Source organism: Mus caroli, unplaced genomic scaffold, assembly GCF_978045245.1.
Source record: "Mus caroli unplaced genomic scaffold, Mus_caroli_1 scaffold_13, whole genome shotgun sequence".
NCBI lineage: Eukaryota > Metazoa > Chordata > Mammalia > Rodentia > Muridae > Mus > Mus caroli.
The window spans coordinates 54,161,581-54,182,480 of NW_028227268.1; the positions used below are offsets into that span (position 1 = coordinate 54,161,581).

At 46.4% G+C, this 20,900-nt stretch overlaps 1 protein-coding gene across 2 annotated transcripts in view; it reads right to left on the reverse strand.

The window, feature by feature from the left end:
- Myh10 (myosin heavy chain 10) overlaps positions 1–20,900 on the reverse strand; it is a 128,765-nt gene that overhangs the window by 27,945 nt on the left and 79,920 nt on the right. For both annotated transcript variants that reach the window (XM_085829910.1, XM_085829909.1), the window contains 9 exons: positions 18,447–18,620; positions 17,524–17,638; positions 6,384–6,577; positions 6,179–6,300; positions 4,692–4,761; positions 4,319–4,479; positions 3,961–4,069; positions 3,731–3,862; positions 2,453–2,659 (listed from right to left, as the gene is read on the reverse strand). In XM_085829910.1, the coding sequence (XP_085686036.1) occupies positions 2,453–2,659; positions 3,731–3,862; positions 3,961–4,069; positions 4,319–4,479; positions 4,692–4,761; positions 6,179–6,300; positions 6,384–6,577; positions 17,524–17,638; positions 18,447–18,620 (1,284 nt within the window). The remainder of the gene's footprint in view (positions 1–2,452; positions 2,660–3,730; positions 3,863–3,960; positions 4,070–4,318; positions 4,480–4,691; positions 4,762–6,178; positions 6,301–6,383; positions 6,578–17,523; positions 17,639–18,446; positions 18,621–20,900) is intronic.

Genomic DNA, 20,900 nt, shown 5'->3' on the forward strand with positions numbered 1-20,900 from the left:
ACCTTCACAGGGTTAAGTTTAAATTGGGTCAGTCCAACATGGCAAGTTCTGCAACCACGCTTTCAAATACAACTGTAAGAAATCGTCAGGGTGATTCAGATTGAAAAAAAAAAAAAAAAAATCACACAATGAGCGGGGTGGCAGCCACGGCTGTAACTCTAGCGCTCAGGAGGCTGGAGTTGCAGGCCAGCCGGGGCTGTTAACACTGGCAGACCAAGCCAAACACATAACAATACACACAACTATGAGCATGCTGCAAAGGCTTTGGCAATTAAGCTTTGGTCCATTTGTGAGGAGGTATAACCTGTAATTGAAATTCACATTGTACAATAACAATCAGCAACCCAGGAAATAACTGGGACAGCAGCACTGACCGCATCAAGCATGCTTGTCCAGTGCAAGTGCACCTGTGTCGCAGAACTCTAGGCGCTGACGCCTCCTGCTCTGCCACAGTTGTCTTTATTCACATCCTGTATTATTTATAGGATGCTAAAACAGTGGATATGGCTGTACATGTTAACACAATAACAATTCTGCTCAAAGGTTTTACTTATGGGTAATGTCAGAATCTTGTGAGTTGTAAAGGTGACCTCTATTAGAAAAACCCAAGCATGTCTCTGCGGGCACAGTGACCCTCAGGCCACCTGAAGTGTATATAACAGGTCACCTCAGGCCAGGTCTCCCTCACTGGGACCTCCACCTTCTTCCTTTTTCCTTTGGCTTATCCTAAAGCAAACCCCAAGCACGCTATTTCATCTGAAAAGCCTCCTTTTATTTTTATCTCCCAATAAAAATTTAACAAACATGTTTGCTTGGATCAGAATCTCCAAGTCTCACAGGCTGTGACCACTGTGACTGAGAGGCCTTTAAAGCCTCCTCTGGGGGCTGGAGAGATGGCTCAGTGGTTAAGAGCACTGACTGTTCTTCCAGAGGTCCTGAGTTCAATTCCCAGCAACCACATGATGGCTCACAAACATCTGTAATGGGATCTGATACCCTCTTCTGGTGTGTCTGAAGATATTGACAGTGTACTCATATACATAAAATAAATAAATCTTAAAAAAAAAAAAAAAGCCTCCTCTGCTCTCTAGGCCAGGCTGTCTCCTTGCTGCCTGGGTTTTGCTAACTGTACTTCTGCTCTGCACACTCACAGGCGGCAAACGCACAGCAGTGTTAGTATAATTTCAATGACTAAAACAAATCTGTACGCTGTTTCAAACAATTCTTGAAAAATCATGGGACTATGAAGGGGCCGGGGCAGAGGGCCTCTATGTACTTTCCTATGTTCTAGGTTTTCTACTATAATTATATTAATGCCAAAACCAAGAAACATATCTTCAAAACCAAATATAAAGACAGTTCCAGTTAAAAAGGTGATCAGAAATCACCCAAAGTCCTACAGGCAGAAGAAAACAACAAAATAAACCATGTAAGGGGTCCAAATGTGGGTCTCAGGGCTGTCTAGTCAATTATGAACCTGACATTCCATAAGAGAAAAAGCCTACCTAGTAATTTCATAACGCCACGAGTAATCTTAGGTTGCACTGGAATGAATTTCCAGTCATAACGGAGAGAATAGATTACAGCGGCGATGCAGCAGCCTGCGTTTAGTTAGAACATGAACCTCGCGCCATGATAAACAGAGCAGGAAGCTAACTGGTGTAGGACATACACGTGTTAAGGAAACACTAGTCTTTATAAAGAACTGCAAGCATCTCATATACAGTAGTAGTTAGAATTTAGTATAAAAAATAGGGAGAGGGCCAGGAAGATGGTTCAGGGTACAATGGTGCCTGCTGTCAAGCCTGATGTCACCTGGCCCCACACCTGTGGAAGACTTAGCTTCTACAAGTTGTCCTCTGACCTTTGTAGCATGGCGCACACATACAAAACTGTATTAAAACCTAAGCTGCAAGGCCGGGGAGATGTTCTGCAGGCAGAGCATTAACGACCCCAGCTCAGTCCCCAGGACCCATGGAAAGGAGGAAGGACAGAACTGGCTCTACATGGGTCATGTGGCGCCTGCGCTCCAGTCCCCAAATAAGGTTTCATGGTAGTGTGCTCTGTGACCAGAGCTGATACTTTAAGGTACCAGACTGGGGTAAACTGTTCCCTGTGCTGCACATTTCTCATGAACCAAGCCAGGTAGGAGATGCTCATGTAATCACTGGGGAGAGTGTAAGAATTATAACAACAATATAAAGAGACACCTAAGCTCTATGGAATGCTCCAGATCCTGCGTGGATTCTGATCTTGTGTCTTCACATTGTAAGATGACACACTGGAATGCAAAGGAGTCCTACTTAAATAATAAACCTATGTTTGTAAAAAAAAAAAAAAGTGTTACATGTATGGTTCAAATGACTGAGTGGTACATAGGCCCTATTCTCATTGACACAGGAATCTATGTGCTCAACAAATCCACAAGAGTGCTAAGAGCTGCGGCAGGCACCTGAATGTGCGCCTGCATCTTCTTCTTCTCATTCTGTAGGATCTGGTTCCGCTCTTCCTCCTCCTCCACCCTGGACTCCAGGTCGTGGAGAATCTCCTCCAGTTCCTGCTTTTTGGCAGCAAGTCTCGCTCTCATCTCTTCTGCTTCAGCGAAGAGCTCGGTCTCGGCTTGCAGTTGTTCTGCCAGGATATTCTTCTCTTCCAGCAGCTGAAAGCACAATTCAGGGTATAGTGGTCACTCGCCCAGGGTGCACACACCACAGGGACATCACTCACCCAGGGTGAGTTTCAGTAGTCAGTGCCAACTGTTTCAGACACAGCAAGGTAAAAACATGGAACACACAGGCACAATCTTAGTGAGGACCAGGCCAACCTGGGCTACACAGCAAGATCTAAGCTATCCAAAGGTACACAGAGAGATCCTACCTCAAAACAAAACAAACACAACACAACATAACATATCTGGCAGAAATTTCAAGTGCGCTTTGTGTATAGGAGATATTTTTGGTTGTCTCTATTGCCCTAAGTTCTCTTGAATAATACATACTAAGTAAGTTCTTACCACTTTAAGGATTATAGTTTGTTCATTATGTTAGGAAGGCATCGATAAACAGGAGAGGGGACTATTAAAGTGCTATAAATGTTCCAGGTGTGGTGGCTCATGCCTATAATCCCAGCACATGGGAGGCCGAAGCAAGAGGATTGCCATGAGTTTGAGACCAGCCTGGGCTACAAAGTGAGTCTCCACTGAAAAAACAAACCAAATCAAAACAAAACAAACAAAGTTCTTGGGAACCACCAATGCCTATCACATACCAAATGATATTTTTGCCTTCAACACCGATAGCGTTACTGTCACCTATCAAAGTTTCTGAGCAAGTGCCTGCAGCGGACAAGATCCCTGTTGCTAGACATGCTGGAATGGGGCCTGCTCTGCCATGCGGCCCTTTACAGTTCTCTCACAAGCAGGCATGAGCAGACAGCACCAGGAGCCCTGCTTCACACAGGATTAAACACAAGCTTCACAGCAAACATGATCTGTCTGTCTGCTGTGTGTCCAAAGATCGGGAAGGAGAGTGGCAAGAGCCGAGGCTGATTTTAACTTACATAAATCTAAACCATAAGGCCCAATGTAGCCATTATTTCTACGGTGAAAAAACACTGTACAAATGAGAGAAAACCCTCCCCTGTACCACAGGAGGCAGTGGGCGTGGCTCCTCATAATGAACACGTGACAGTAGACAGAGTCGGGACACTGTGTGCAGAGGGGTGCACATACCTGCTGGTGCTTCCGCTCCATCTCCTCAAGCTCCCCTTCCACTTTTGTCTGCTTCTCTTTCACCTTCAGCAGCTCCTCATCTTTTGCCTGGAGTTCTTCCTCCTGGCGGGTCACTTGGAGGAGAGGCTTCACCTGTGACAAGGTAAGCAGTTTGTCACTACAGCTCTGCATCCCTCCTGCTGCTCCAGGCGCCCGCCATGCAGAAGGGTCTTTAGGAGGACCCAGCCCACCTTCGTGAAGACACGCCACCACTGCCAGTGTCGCAGCTTCAGGTACGCCGCACAGTTCCGCTGCAAGACCTTTAAGGCACTTAGTTGTTGCTGTTTCTTGGCAAAGGCCCTGAGGAACAGTAAGGAAAGCACACCTTCAGGGGTGTGACTGGCTTCCAGCAAAGCTCCCTGGGGCATGGCTTCCCTAGGACCTCGGCTGAAACACAACTCCAAGCCTTGTGTTTCATTTCTTGGTTCTCTGTGTTTTCCGGGTGCCTGTGTGTTGGTTGGGATGTGCATTGCTGCTCCCATGGGAACACACCTTCCACAAGGCTAGAGCCTGTCAATCTCATGCTCTCCTGCATCATGGTCCACTTACTTTCTGGCTAGGTAGCCTCTGCATACAGCTTGGAAAAAGATGATGATATCAGTGATTTTTAAATCTCTTTCTTCTTCTAAGTGCGCCAAAACTCCAGCTCGGAAAAATATCTTGCTCTGTCCAATTCTATACAGGTTTGGGTCCAGTTCTAAAGCTCGGATCTAAAAAAGAAGAAGCCTGTTTATTTTTGCTATAAGAAAATCATAATAATAATAATAATAATATAAAAAAAATCCAGATGTAGTGGTGCATGCCTTTAAGTCCCAGCACCTGGGAGGTAGAGGCAGCAGATCTCTGGGAGTTCCAGGACAGAAAGGGCTACACAATAGAGACCCTCTCATAAAACCCAAAACAACAAAAGAAGAAATCTTACCATTCGCTCACAGGCCTGTTTGCCATCCATGAAGCCTTTAGGAATAGCATTGGGAGTTAGGATTTCATATCTGGAGAAAGAAAAAATGTAGCCTTCACAAACTGAAGTACACAAATTGAGAACAGAGCAGGGATGGGCAGGTAATAACCCCAGGCCCTCTGCAGGTCCAGTTCCTACTTAGATTCTTTCAGATCAAAGCACAGGCCTATTGATCTAGCAGAGAAGAATGAGAACTGGTATTGAAAACTTTGCATTTTCCCACAAAAAGTTCACATCTTTAAGATGAAATTATTTGGCTCTTTGTCAGTTGGGAAGCATTTATCAGATAACAGAGAAGGCTGTAAGAGCACTGTCCATGAGAGCAGGGTGACATGCAGCAGGCACAGGCCTGGGTGTGCTCATATTCAGAGCTGTGTGCTGAAATGCTGAAATGTGTACTTCAGGGTACACAGTCACACCTCAGGAAACCTGAGGCACAAAGTTGGACATTATAACACGGTGCCCCAGATGCCCGCAATAAAAAGTGACTACTATTAGACAGCTGGCTCCTGACAACACCTAGGACTGCAGCAGTTTCTTGAGTTGATTTGTCTGAGACCAAGGTGGGTGAGGGGTAGGGGTGAGTGAGGTGACTCAGGCCCCAAGGACCCTGCTTTGACCTGGAAGCCCCTAATTATTTTATGGATCAACAATGGAAATACTTTGAGATCTGATTTCCAGAAGAAACGACCCCGTTAACAACTTTAGAGAATCACCCCCAAGCATTTCCCACTCTGTCTGCATCAGTCTTCACTGCAAACCTGTCAGGCTCCGTCTGTCCCTTAATCATTTCTATTCTTTTCTCTCTTCTTGTTAAAGTCTGTCATTGTGTACACACACACACACACACAGAAAAAATTTATATGCACACAGATTCATTTACTGAAGAAAGATGGAAACATCCTAAAATATTTTCAGGAATCCTAATTGGAGGATTTTAAATTTCTTTTTCTTTGTATTTTAACATACATTATTCATCTATTTTTAAGATTGTTAACTTTTAAAAATATTATTTAAAATGTGTTTTAAGGATATATTAAGCCTGGTGATGGTGGGCCTGCCTTTAATCCCAGCACTCCAGAGGCAGAGGTAGGTGGATCTCTGTGTTTTTAAGGCTAATCTGGTCTATAGGGTGAGAGTTCCAGGACAGCCAGGGCTACAGAGTGAGACCCTGTCTTGAAAAACAATTTCAAGTAGATGTGGTTGAAGAAACAACGTTAAGTTTCCAACCTTCCGGCTCATTTTACAGTGAACTTCCGGGCTATGAAGACTGAGTATGTTCTTCAGCGTGGGGAAGCTGCTTCTCTGTCTGTACAGCAGGAAGATCAGGCTCTCCCCTTCGCAGGGAACAAAGGAAAAGCATCCTTATCATATCGGCATTCTCATTCATGTTAAGGTATGTTTGGACATACAGACAAAAAGGGTAAATAAAAGTCAGCAATAAATACCTCTGTCTGAATTCCTGGAAAACTATCCGGTTGGGGAACCCCTGGCGACAGATCCGGATCCCTTCCAGGACGCCGTTACAGCGAAGCTGATCGAGGACGAGGTGTGGGTCCAGTTTCCCAGCCTAACCAAGCAGACACGTTTTCTAGCTTAATCACAGCCTCCAGGCTCCATCACCTCACCACGCATGCGCTCCGCCTTACATACCCGCTTCTCGTGATTTGGAATGATGCAGCGGACGAAGTTGGGGTTGGTGTTGCGGAGAGTTGCCATCAGCTTGGTGAGAGATTCCTTGTAGAGCTGCCCGACGGTTCGGAACATGCCCTTCTTGGTTTTATATGCAGAGCCAAACGCGGTCTCAGTCATCCCAGTGACTTGATCCAGACCTACAATTCGGTCCACTGGGGAGGGGAGAGGAGAGAGAAAATGTCTGTGACACGAGTGTGACGGAGGAGGAAGGGGAGACAGTGATAGTCCAGCGCATAAGCTTTGTGAACAGATGGTAGAGGTGCCGTCTAGGAAAGGCAGTCAGCACATTCAGACACTGCACAAGCCGTGGAGCTACAGCCACACACTTATAGGGCAGGATTTTGCAGTGCCTACAAGTCCCACCTACCACACTGGGGTAGGTGCCGTCCACTGCACTAGGCTCAGGGACCCACTGTCTGCTACGTTCTGCCTGTGTGAGATCTGCCATTACTTGGCAAATGGAAGGATCTCTGGCTGGCATTATTGATACACAAACTGATACTGGGAAAAGTCTCGCAAGAAGAAATGGCTCCTAAATACACATAACGGTGAGCGACTGCACCGATCCACTCAGTGGCTGCGCTCAGGGTACACAGACCAGAGTTGCCCTGAGCCCGCACACTGCACTGAGCCAGCCATCTGAGCCCAGGGAGCAGTGCAGGAAGATTACATCACTCTGAGTTTGAGCAATGTGTGAACCTCAGTCTCCTCAAAGTGCAAGTGATGCAAAACCACAGAATGGGAAAGACTCTGCAGAAAACCACGGACTGAGCGGCCTCAGAAATCCCTAGATCGTTAAAGCACGTGGTGTTTTTACACATCCACACAGCAGGCCCTCCTAATGGTGAGACCATGAAGGAGCCACCGCTAGCATGTCTGTTTCCTAAGATGCCATGTGCTTTCCTGAATAGTTTAAAGAAATCAGAATATGGGTTGACCTGTTATTGATATTCTCCTCAGCCCTGACAGCCACCCCATTTCTCTGTGGGGATCTGGCCCTGGGTAGGGACTCTATGTACAAGCTCTCAGGTGACTCTAGACCTCCAGAGAGGCTTCTGCAGAAGAGGAGCTCCTGGCCCAGGAGTGAGAGCCCTCGAGGCGGGTCTGGAATGGAAGCTGGGGGATGGATGAGGAAGAGCGGTGTGGCGCCTAGGTCCATGCACGTAAGCTGCTCCCCCAGTCAGTGCCCTGGAGTCCAGTACCACAGAGGACTCAGTTGTTTCTTTCATTTGCAGTACCAGCCACCCCTTCCTGTCCGGTAAATGCTGAGCCTCCATCACCTCTGCATCAGTCCACTTCTTGTCTGCATCACCAGAGCCCTGATTCTTTCTACAGTTGACATGTTTGCTCCCTGTCACCTTCCTCCACTATCTCCCCAGTGTTCGGATACCTGGTTGCTAGGCCACCTCTTTCATCTCTCCGCCACCCCCCCCCCTCCAGCATTGCCCAGGCAGTGACCCACCCGTTGCTAAGGCAATGGGCACTACCTGTGCTTGTTTTTCTTGACCCTGAATGTTTACCTGTTGCTATCACAGCAGCCTCCTAAACTCTTCACTTCTGGCCTTAAGGGCCCCGCCCACTCCCAGCCTTTCCAGTGGCCCCCCAGCTCAGTCAGTCTTGTGATCCAAGATGACCTCTCTTCTACCTATCCATCTATCTTGGTACTCTCTCGGGACCCACACTCATGTGAAATCCATCTAGGATGTGACAAGAAATGAGCTCCCAACATGCTCTCAGCCAAGAGAGTCATTTATGAGTTTAAATTGCATATGCCTGGCTACCTAGCACAGATCCATGTATTCTCTCCCAGCTGGACGTCATAAAAGTCTTATCTGCCTTGCACAAACTCTTATCAAGTCCCTGTTATATCTGCTTTTACAATACTGCATCTGCTCTCATGATGACACCTGTTACTAACATTCTTAGTTCATGTGTTAGGGAAAGAACAAAGTATACTTTTAAATATATTTACATCTCAAAGTGGGGAACACAGGTAAGAGATCTAAGAGATCTCTCTCTAGGCGCTGCCATTTAATACATGAAGACTGCGGAGAGGCAGTAGGTGAACAAGTGCAGGGCAGGAGGGGGCCAGGGAGGAGCGGTGAGCCGAGCCAGTAGGAAGGCAGAAAGACTCAGGCTTGCTCCTGGGACGATGGCAGCCCGAACAAGTGACATCACAGATGAGATGGCTAAGAAAAGTCCAAGTATACTCTGACAGAATATCTACTTGACATGATTAATTCAGTATGAAAAGGAGACGTGCTGAGGGCAGCTCCTAGGGTTCTGGCTTGAGGTGAGAGGCTGGTGGATGAGGTCATGGATAAGATGGAGAGACGTGGAGTGAGCTGCAGCCTGCTGCTAAGGGAGGCTGGGGTAACATAGATAAATTGGGGATTATCAACAAGTTGTTCAAGGTCAGGCACCCCTGGGGAAACTGAAACAGATGAGGGCCTGGGACCACTCTGGGCTGGAAAAGGGAAAAAGAGGACAGCGGACAGATAAGAGCAACATTCATCCGTGCCTTACCCCATCTGTCCCAGTGTGAGCACTGCTCACTCCCGGTGGGGGCTGGGAGGCACTGAGTACTTGTATCCAGCTGCCCACCCAATTTCCCATTCTTGCCAGGACTCTGCCCTTTCTGATGATTGGGATTCTGACACTCCGCTAGGGGTCTCTCCTCTGGCCTTCCGCCTCACTAATCCTCTCCTGTCACACATGTCCAAGTGTTAGCATAACTTTAGCCAGAGTCCGAGACACTGCCAGCCGTGAGCGTGTGATTTGTGGTAGGTTCCAACTGCAACAAACCCCAGCTCCTTCCTCTGAAAGCGAGGCAAGGAGGTGCATGTTGTGGTGAGGCAGTAGCTAACCTGCTGCTCACCGCTGGTATTCTCTGCCCACTTTCCCACACAACCTTGCATTTCAGCCAGCCAGACGGTGGCAAGCTCCAAGATACAAGGACTTATCCATCCTTTCTGCTCACATGGCTAACTCCCCCATTCCTTAGCTTCCTGAGAGCTCCTTAGGCTCTGGTCCCCGCAATGCTCACAGTGCAGAGGCTTTCCCTCCTGACCGTTACATCTCAGCAAACCCGAGAAAACAGCCCACACTGCTCTAGGTAGCCTCTCTCCTTGACTTAGTGTTCCCCAGAGGACATTTCCGCAGCTACTCTCAGGGCCATGATTACCAACACTGTCCAAGGATCCAATTACATTAGCACCACCACCATCTGCCTCATTTCCAATTCAATAGCTCTGGATTACTTTTAAAAATGACTCAGGTTTACCAAAAGCCATTGCTTTAGACTTTCAGGTTGTTTTGTCTTTTTAAAACCTACCATTTAAAACTCAGACTTGGGTCCCAGCACTAAGAAAAACCTATCTTGTGGGTAACAGAGAAAGTCATTAAATGACCCATAGCACATCACTAAATGAATGACTTCATTAAACTCTGATAAGGAAGGGGCTTTTCTTATGTAAATGATGAGACCAGCAAGCCACAGCTCGGGGCCACTCCTTTGCCACTCCTCCCCACGTTAGGGCTGGTGGTGGGCTCTGGATCTATTATGTGGTTCCCTAGAACAGTGCAACAATTGCAAGTGTTCTGAACTATAATTTATTACCCTATAAGCGTAAACAGTCAGGAATTAGATGGATTTATATTCATAATTTAAAAAAAGGGATTTCTCACATCTCTTGCTATAAACTGCCAGCACCAGTTTCTATAAGGGTGAGGATGTGGTCTCCTGTCAGGATCCTTAACCAGCTCTTCCCATGGATGACAACCTCGGAGGCAAGGAGGAACAAGATGTTTTCAAAGACTTTTTTCAATCTGGCAAAAATATTAGTGCTTACTAAGTATTTGAAATTCATTGTGGCTAATAAAAGCTAAAGAGTGGGGAAGCCTAATGACTGTCTCAGGGCTGCAGAGCATATAAGCTCCATTCTCCCACAAGGGCATCCAGCCAGCAGGTGCAAGGCAAGCCACAGGTCCCCTGCAGCCATCTCAGCAGTGGAATACTGACCTGCTGTGAGTTCCCAGAAACAGCCTCATTAACACATCTTTATGATATGTACCCTACAATTACAGATTTACAACCAGGAGGGAATTGGTAGTTAGAGCCAATCTGTTAGAAGAATTTTAGCAGTTAGACATTTTTAGGACAACCCCAGGAAGCAGAGAGGTTGGCTGACTGATTTAAGGAGACAGCCCTCCTTCTCAACCCCCAATACTAGTGGAGAACTGACCAGGCAGGCAGGCCTCTCCCTCCCTCCCCACACTCAGGGGCTACTGTTCCCTGGCCTCTTCCTGTCAGGTAGATGTTGGGACTTATGTGACGGTGGTGGTCCAGCCTGACTGCTTGTCTATCAGTCGAGGCTGGGGATGCTATGAGTTAATGTGGGTTTGATTTTAAAAACAAAACCAAAGAAAACAGACAACTGCTATTCATGCAGCCATAGCAACTGCACCCCTTGAACATCAAGCACTAGGTCAGCCTGGTTTACGTGGTGAATTTTAGGATAGCCAGGGTTAAGTAGAGAGTCGCTATTTCAAACAAACAAACAAACAAACAAAAAACCAAAACCAAAACCAAAACAAAACCCCAAAAACCAAAACCAAAAAACTCAAATCACAACCACAACTATCACCACAACCAAACCAAACCAAACCAACCAAGCAAACAACCAACCACAAAAAAACCCAACCAACAAACCAACAACAGACAAAACAAAAACCTAGGGTGCTTCCCATGCTCCTGATGACCCCAAGACGCAAGTATGCTTGCCAACTATCAGTCAGCCCAGATGCGGTATGGAAATATTGCTCCTTGAACTTTGCAGTGGAGATAAAACTCAAGCTAAAAAAACAACCGACAACCAAACGCACTCCCTGAAAACGATCATTTCAGCAGACTGGGGCTGACCAACCCCCAAGCTCAGATGGCATCAGAACGGATGCTGTGACCACTGGGTAAGTCTGCTGACTCAGCGGGAGCTCGGTTTTGCCAACCTAGTGCTTTTCTATGAGGAACTTCCTCTAAAGCTTTTTAAAGTGTCTGAGATGTTTCACTATGTAGCTCAGGGTGGCCTTGTGATTTCTCTGGGATTACAGTCCACACGCACCATCTTACCCGGCTTTTCTTATGCCTCACTGGATAGGGCTGCTTTTGGAGTCAGAAAATCCTCTGTCATGTTTTAAACACACGTCTAAAATAATTTCCCCCCATAAATTAAGGCAAGCCTGAGTCTTAGTCGAATTAGTAGTTGCTACTCTATCTTAAGATGGCGTCTCTTCATGCAGGATTGAAGGTGGTAGGGGAAGTCTCTGCCAGCAATTAAAACTCGCTTCCTGGCACTTCCGACGTTTTGTGTTATTTCTCTCTCTTGGTACCTTTTCAGACCAGTCAGCTGCAATCTGGGACACGAAGGCTCAAAGCCCAACAGTGCTATCTATGTGTGAAGGCCACTGGGACAAATCACTGCCAGGGCGGATGATTACACTCCAGCCTGGTCTGGGTCCTGTCCCTGCCATCAGCCGTCAGTAACTCCGAGGAGCCGTCCTCAAGCTTAGTATGTATGCTTGCATCCCACGTGTCTGCTTTCTCTTCAGAAATCTGGACTTCCAAACTATCTATAGGAAGCTCATTCCTTCAGGTTATAGCTGACGCCCGTCGGACCTCCATGTTTGCTGCTAGGAATCCCTGTTGCTGTTTTCCTGTATGTTATTCGGTGCTTTTCAAAAATCTCTTTACTGCAGTTTCATTTTCTTTCCTTAAAAGCTTGAAAACATATTTCCCCAATACTATGACTACATTTTGTTCTGTTGCTTTTTGTTTTGTGTTTGAGGCAAGGTCTATGTAGCCCTGGCGCTACCACACACTTGGAAGCCCAGCATCTGTATGAGCCTGCAGGACAGCTAGTCTTCTCTTACAGGTTAGTATGTCACAGCCACCTGAAATCTGTCCCTAGACTTTTTCACTGTGTCCCAGGAGAGCACTGCCAAATACAGCGCGTCACCTTTCCATCTTTAAACCTGCCGCCGTCCCCTCCGTTTCTCAGACGCATAAACAGGGTTGTGAGGAGAGGAAGACTGTGCTATAGAATATTCACAAATACAAAGACTCTATACCTAGCCATGGTGGACGGACGGACGGGTGGGTTCTGAGAAGAGAGTTTGAGACCTTTGCCACCTCAGTTCAATTAAGAAGCTCAACCAAAGGCTACTTCACAACACAGGAGTGACAGAGCCAGGAACATTTTAGTGCTATGGTGGGAATGTGATGAGTGAGCCGCTAGTTTACTAAGATGAAGTCATTGGAGAGGGGCTCTGTACTGGATCCTGCCAGTAAGAACAAATGCCTGGTCTGTGCACCCCAGAGATCAAGACTCACAGGAGCAGAGCTGGGGGAAGCTGCTCCCTTGAGGGCCCTCAACCAGCCCTGACTCCTTCTCCAGAGACTTTTAGAGAGGGCACATTGCTAATTTTTCTGTTGTTTTGAAACGAAGTCTCACTGTGAAGCCCATGCTGACCTTAAATTGGTGTGATCCTTCTGCCTTGGCCTTTCCCAACCTTCGACAGCACAAACATAAGAAGACTGTACAGATCTAACCCACAGCGTTGGCTCGCCTTCCTCAGCACCCTCAGTGCCCCCCAAGGTCACAGAGTTCTGGAGCGTTCTCACTGTGGGCTGTGCCGTCTGACCCATTCTCGTCTTTCCTCCCACTCTGGGCTTGCAGTTGGCTTACTCAGTGTCAGCTAGAACTGCAGGCAGGAATCCTGCTGTGGATTATCACAGCCCAGCCTGGTGACAGTTTTAAAAGCAACTCCTGAGACGGGTTTAGAGCTCAGCATTCTTCTGGCCCCAAATTCACACATTTTATAAGATGAAAGTGATTTTACAGTCAAATATTGCTACTTGACAATTTCATTAAAAATTGGAAGGCTAGGTGAGTTTCTTATTACACTGGACTTTGGGAACCCTCTAGCCAAGGCTAGAATCTATCTGAAAATAGGGCTGAGGATATAAGTTACAAATCTAAACATTTTGGAGCTCAATTTCAAGAGCAAAGTATAAATTCTAAGAACATTCCACTGTACCTTAATTGCAAAATAGACAGATTCAGTTCAAGAAAAGACAACAGCTAGACAGCATCCCATGTCTAATCCAAGCAACAACAATCCTGAGGTCAGCAAACACTTGTTCACAAAATATAGTCCTTTAGAGAGAGACACTTCCTTCTTAGGATTCCTTGGGAGTTGAAACCATAAAGGTGATCCAGGGATAGAAGAGATGTCATCGAGCAGATAAGATCCTAACAATTTTCTTGCAGAAGTGTGTATCAAAATGGCACAATTGGAAAGGCAGTGAGAGACATACCTTTCCATATGCAACGCTCTAAGTGCTATGCATAAAATAACAAGCGATGTGGAGGCAGTAGCGACTGAATAGGTTATGCACTCAAACACTTGCCGGGAAGTAATAAAAGAGAGCATGAAATGGGACGTTCATGCAGGCCTGTGAGCAAAACGAACAGAAAGCCCAGAAACCCCATAACACCCCACCTCCCAGGCCGCCCTGCCAGCCCCCACCCCGCCATCTTCTCCTGTGGTCTTAAGACCCTTCTGATTTGGAGGCCCTGCAGGCTGTATACATTCACCTGGTGGCTCATGAAGACCAGAAACACTGTCATAGAAAGAAGCTCTCTGAATAGTCTGAATCTCTAAGGCAGAGAAACAGTGGAAACAGGACACAAGAGCAGATACACAAACACTTCAGTTAGTGGGAAAGACATTTGACATCACAAGTAAACTCTCAAATGGGGCTACCAAAGTAGCTGGTCCAGAGCAGAGCCTATGTAAAAATTACTGTTTCAAGAATCTGTGCATTTGAATCGAGTTCTTTATATAATACATTCAAGCTGAATCAAAAGAGCATATTCCCAACACCAGGTGTGAGCATCATGCCACAGTGACAATATTTAAGAGTAATGAGGTACTAGTTAATCCGTCTTACAGTTAGTAAATCAGGGCAAGATGGCAGTTAAATCAGAACACTAAGATAAAGGCAAAGTCAGGGATTTTACTGTCAAATTTCCAGTACAGATTTTGGAAACATAATTTACTTCAAATACAAATTTCTAAAAGATCAGTTAACTACTCCAGTTCTGCTGTGGCAAATGTTAAGGTATTGTAACGCTTGATCATGCCGCTACTCAAGGACATGCCCTAGGAGGCTCTTGTGCTCAACCATGCGGTCTTTAGTTGTTGCTGTTTATATACAGAGGCGTGAGAAAGGGCATGGATTGCTACGCAGTTGTCAAGATCCCCAAACATCAGCTTTTAATAAAAGCAGGGCACTGGGAATCCTAGGGCAAGGCTGCCATCTACACACTCACTCCTTTTGGTTTGGGCTTGAGAGACTTGTGTGAGACTCACACAAGCTGGATTGTAGCACAGTGTCTACAGTTCAAGGGGGACTGTGCCTTCTTAGGCAAGCTGGAGGCAAACATTATACATTTTCCATTGTGTCCAACTCATGCATTTCAATGGCAGGAAAAGGAAATAATTTTATGTTTCATTAGGACTACTTTTTTTTTTTTCTATGAAAAAAGTTCCTCTTAGCCCAAGAGATCTCTATACCTACAAAGTGACAATTCTCCACTTTGGCTCCCTCATCTAACTTCTGAGCCTGCCACTGTCCTTGTGAGTGAAATTCACAGTCCTCAAGCCTGAGAAAGCCTGGGACTGGTTCTCTGCCTGCACAATGCCCTACAATAGCCCATGACCTCTCAGCTCTCCTGCCACTCAGATTTTACCAGATGTCCACCTGCACTGGAGGGCGACAAGATGCCCTCCTAACAGTGACATTGCAAGGGGAGCAGAAGCCAGCAGAACCAAACCGACTCGGGACAGATGAGACTCCTCACCCTACTCTGCTGAGAGCTGCCGTGGTGCTCAAGCCACATGTGTAGCAGAAGGGCTAACATTGGCAGGTAGTGCAACCTGGATGGTCAGAGCGGCAAACTAAATATGGATAGACAGAATTCCCTCTGAGCACTCCTATAATCAAGCAAAGAACGTACTTGTGTGTGTTAAGTGGTACTCTCTCCACACATGGCCCCCACTGTAAGTTTCATTCTCAGTGACCCTTCATGGGCTCGTCACTCCAGCCACCATCCCCACCCTCACCTACAGAATTTTTATCCCACAACCCGATCCTCTCTAGTTATCTGCAACTAGAGAAGCATGGAAGGAGGAAGCTCAGAGAGCTGGGAGAAAAGACAAAGACAAATGCAGATTTCCCATAGTTGTCACTTCTCGACAAGTCTGTTGTGGGCAGGGGACCCATCTTTTATGCTTCCAAAGGGTTTCGAATGGCAGTTTGGGTAAGGAAAAGAGAGAGAAGGATTTAACCTTTTGTACTAAGCTGTCAGTCTCCGGGCCTTTATAGGTCCTTTCTCACCCATCACCTCCTGCAGCCCTCACTTCTAGCGGGTTCCCCCAGCTACCCAGGAGACAGCCACTTTATGTACATTAGACTGAACAGATCTATGCTGATGTTCTTTGTTCAATGAAGTCTGAGCACTCCTGCATCTGGGTCAGGTTACTAGGGTTGAGACTAGCTGCAAACATCACCACAGCCTCACTTCTGCTTTCTGCCCTTTTCGGGCCCAGCCTTTCTATCCAGCCAGAATGGACTCCTGAGTGCTGGCTTTCTGTCTCCATTCCAGATCACTCTACTCCCTTCCCTGCCCCAAGCCAAGCTAACTCATTCTTTGAGCTAGAGGAAGAGGGGCTAAGTATTATTCCTTGGTAATGACGAGGCAGATATTTATGACAGACAGCACTGCATGCCACTCCTTTGAGAGACACTCCATAACCACACTGCCAACTGTTCACTGCTGTGCTTTCAAGTACCATGGCCCTGGGACGACCTGAGGCCAGTCCTTACTCCTGCTTCATGTTTAGTTTCTCAGATTCCATGGTGGTAAGACGTAACATCATAGTGGAGAACAGCCCCACTCTGACACTATGGACTGAGTGAGGCCCAGATCTTTTGCTGTGTATTTAGACAGCACCTTAACTAACTAGGTCACTGCAAGGGACCTTCTCCTAGAGTCGAGTCCTAGGCACATCCCTTCCCAGGACACAGGCACACATGTGGGTGGTGTACCACACTCCTTCCAGTCCCCTCATATACTTGTCCTGCCCACTGCACATGGTCATTGGTCAGTACACTGCCCTTCACGTGGTCACTAATCCCCTGAAGACTTTCTCCTCATCCTTCTTTTTCTCTCTCTTTCTTTTGCCTTAACTGCTCAAACCCTCTTTATCTACTGTGTTTCTTTCTCTCAACCAGAGAAGATGGCTAAGCTAATACACCCTGGGATAGTAACAAGAAAAGCGACTAATTACTGAACCAGTGGGAGTCACCTGAGGCCCAGTGAAGAGAGACATAATAATATCCAGGACGAAGGATAGCAGAGAGCTAAACTCTAAAAGATGTGTTCCTACTAGGAATAAAGAAATACAAGCATTTTGTATCCTAGTAAAATCTACCCTGTGGTAAATGTCACCAGAAATCAGGAATCACTTGAGGTTCATACATACAAAAGAACTATGAAGATTAATGAAAATAGAAGCAACCAGTCCCTATGCAGGATATCGAAGAGTTCACTCATTGGCTACTGTGTGTTTGTGACATTCGGGCATGATGGAAGATACAGCTTGCTAGACCTGTGTACAGGACCAGGAAAAGGCTCTTCTCAGGTTGTTTGTGCCTGTGCCTTTATGTCATAATCTCAGCTGTCACTGGGAAGCCTGAGGGATCCTGAAGCTTCTTGTGGCTCTGAATGTATACCGTTTCCATATGCCCCACAGCGTCTGACCAAGGGGGCAGATGGTTTGTATTTATTTCTTAACCCAAATATTCACAAAATGGGTAACTTCTTACATATCGGCAGCCGTGCTCTAGGGAAAGATTTTAAAGCAATAAAAACGTATGGATCTATACAAACACACATGTGTGAGAGAACTGTAAATAAACCTTAGCTACAGACGATCCAGGCCAAGCTTAAATACAAACTCAAGCTCATCTCACCGTCCTTCCAAAGCTCAGCCACAAATCTGTCCGAGGACTGGTGCAGGAGGGTGGCCACGTTGTCATTCAGGGGGTCCATGTTCTTCATCAGCCACTCATCTGCCTTATAGTCCACCTGTCCCACACCAGAGCCAAGGAGAGGAAATGAAGAACACACAACTCAGTACCATCTGACGTCGTAATCAAAGTCTCACTAAACAATCCCGCACTGGACTGTGGGGACCATCTCAATGGCAGGTGATAATATAAAATAAACATGGTCAGTTGTTGCCTTATCACAGCGGGCAAAACCACAAACAGTGGTTCTTTCTTCCCTCCTCTCTCTCTTTCTTTTGTTCTCTCTTTCTTCCTTCCTTTCTAAGACAGGGTCTGATCTTCCTGACTCCAGGGGCCAGGATTATAAGTGTGTGGCACATGCCCAGCCAAGTTTGTTTCTTCCTCCTCTTTTGGAGGCAAGCTCTCACTATGGCCAAGGCAGTTCTAGAACTCATTCTGTAGACCAGGCTGGTTTTGAACGCACAGAGATCTGCCTGCCATTGCCTCCCAAGTACTGAGATTAAAGGCATGTGCCACCACTGCCTGGCAGTTCTTCCCTTCTGTGTGTGGTATGCTTGTGTGCATGTGGAGCCCAGGACCGCTGAGGTGTCTTTATCACTTTCCGAGCTATGTTTCTGAGCAGTCTCTCATTGATCCTATAGCTTGTCATTTCAGCTCAACTGACTGGACAGTGAACCCTGGGAACCCGTTTGTCTCCACTGTGCCTCCTAGCATTGGGGTTTCAGGTGTTCTCCATCATGCCTGACTGGGTGCTGAGGATGCAAACTCAAGCACCCCATGCTTGGGTAGCAGGTATTGCCCTGCTGAGCCACCTCCCCAGCCCCACCATGCAGCATTCTAACCGAGTTTAACCTACGGGCTCTCACCTTGCCCGCGTAGTGGATGATGCAGAAGTCAGCTTTGTCTTTCAGTTGTCGCGGCTTCTGAAACTTGGAGTGGGAACCTTGCTCCTGAACCAGCTTTTCAACAAATGTTTTATCTGTAGCTTTGGGGAACCAGCATTCTTCATCCAGGAGGGCCAGCACGCCAGGGGGATTGGCCTGAGAATGAGAGGCAGTGAGCACTGACAAAGCTAGCCATGGCTCCACCTCAGGGATTGGCAGCTTACCACCACAACCAACAACTCTGTGAAGAGCTATGAAAGAACTAACTTCTCCAATGGAAAGTATGTCCATGCCATAACAAGCTAAAAGTTCAAACACAGACCATTAAGTTACTAAGTACTGGAAAGAAATGGATAACTTATCGAATAAGCCTTGAAATCTTGAAATATGTACATTATAAGTAAACTAAATACAGTAGACGCTCCACAAAAGCATCATATCCAGAAGCCAGAAAGGAGCTGGGAGAGGGGATGGGACAAGGGTGGAGGGGTCAAAGTAATATGGTCAAGGCTGCTGGGTATACTATAAAGCTCAACTAAGCAGACACTGTCCGTGCTAAGCCATTTAAGTTTTTGTTTAACTGATGATTCAATAGGCTGTACCACTTCTTTTTGGTAAAATATCTGAAGCTATTATTCAGTACAGCACGGTGTGATTGTTTGAGGAAAAATGTCCCCAGATTCTGGCATTTGAGTACTCAGTCCCCAGCTGGTGGCGCTGTTTGGGGGAGGCGTGGCCTTGTTGGAGGACATTCTTAGTTCTCGAGGTTTCAAAGTCACAGGACGCCATTCCTGGTTCACTCTTAAGCTGTTCCTGGCTGCCATAATCACCTGCCTCAATGGCCTCTCCTCCCTCTGGAACCGTTAGCCTAAGTTAAGCCCTTCCTTCTGTGAGTTGTTTTGTTCTATCGAAACAACAGAAAAGTGACTAATAAATTATGAGAAGGGGTAACACAACCATCAGTCACTTTAAAAGGCTGTGGCAAATCCAGAGACAGAAAGCACATCAGCTGCGCTATGCTGGGTGTGGGGCTACGGGGTATCAGAATTTTACTGGGGTGGAGTCATGACAGTGTAGAATTAGTGGTATGATATAGCACAAAACTGCTGAATTCCACCCTTAACAGGTTCATTTACATTCATTTACGCATGTGAATTTTGTCTTAATTAAAAATAATAAAAGATCTATAGCTTGTCTTTTCTTAGATGACTTCTTTTTCTACATAAGTGACTTGGAAACAGAAATTAAGTATTTAGAGAGCAGCAGGCTCCTTAGTAGTGCTTCTGGGCTATTGTTTACTGCTATAGCGCCAGCACGGCCACAGCACGTGACACGGCACTGAACTCACATTCTGAATTTTTTTCTTTTTGTATAAAACTTTAGAAACTATTTTCCTCAGGTACTTACTGGGTGAAGATACTATCTGGAAGGCAAGCAGGGGTTACAGTTGAGTATAAATGAAGCGATGTGATAGTGACAGATCCAGGCACTTGCTGAATGAAGCACACGGTTCATGGGACCTAGGAACCCTTCTATAGAGAGACCCTTACCCCTGGATTCCTTCTCAAAGAGCTTTCGGGGTGTCAGATCAGTTAAAGAGAGATGATAATCCACACTGTCCGAGGTTGGCTACTTCTAGAGAAACCATGGTCACAATGGCAGGCTACTGTGTTTGGGTTACAGTGGAAGGGAGTTAATGATACTGAGCCAGGGTCATAGAGGCAAGTAGCTAGGGCTACTGAGCCAGGATCACAAGGGCAGGTAGCTGGAGCTACTGTCAACGGTCTGAGAAATTAAGCATGACACCAATGTTAAGGGCACAGGAATTGTAACATTCAATTTCCAATCCCCTTGAGTGAAAACATTCCTAAATCCTAGATCTGTTTTATTATTTTTATGTGTCTGTGCCCATGGGTGCTAGTGCCCATGGAGGCCAAGCGGGGAAGTCGGAAGGAGCTTATTACCTCCTCCTGCCTGGAGTGTCTAAGATATGTGGTTACGGTGACCACTGTACCACCCAGTGCTGCCCCAGAACATTCTCTCACTCCCTTCCCAGCATCTGTCTCCAGCCTTCTGGCCCAGAATCATATGACAGACCGTAAGTGGAGCAGGAATTGTCATGAAGGGCTAGCTTGCTCTATCTTGGCAGAGCTAAGCTATGGACTATCCCACATCGTGTGTCCTTAAATGAGTATTTGCCAAAAGAATGCCTCCTCAAACATACTTCAAAAACAAAAAACTGTCAAAAAATACTTACAAAAGGCCGAGCTCAAATTCAATTATTTAAAAACTAAGTTTATGTGACACATTTTGTTCTCAGCTAAGTGTCGCTGTATTACCTAGGAAGGAAGTGGAGTGGCACACGCCCTTTGACAGGTACACACCAGTGCAACCATCACACTGGTCTCTGTGGTCTGTGAGGACCACAGCACATTA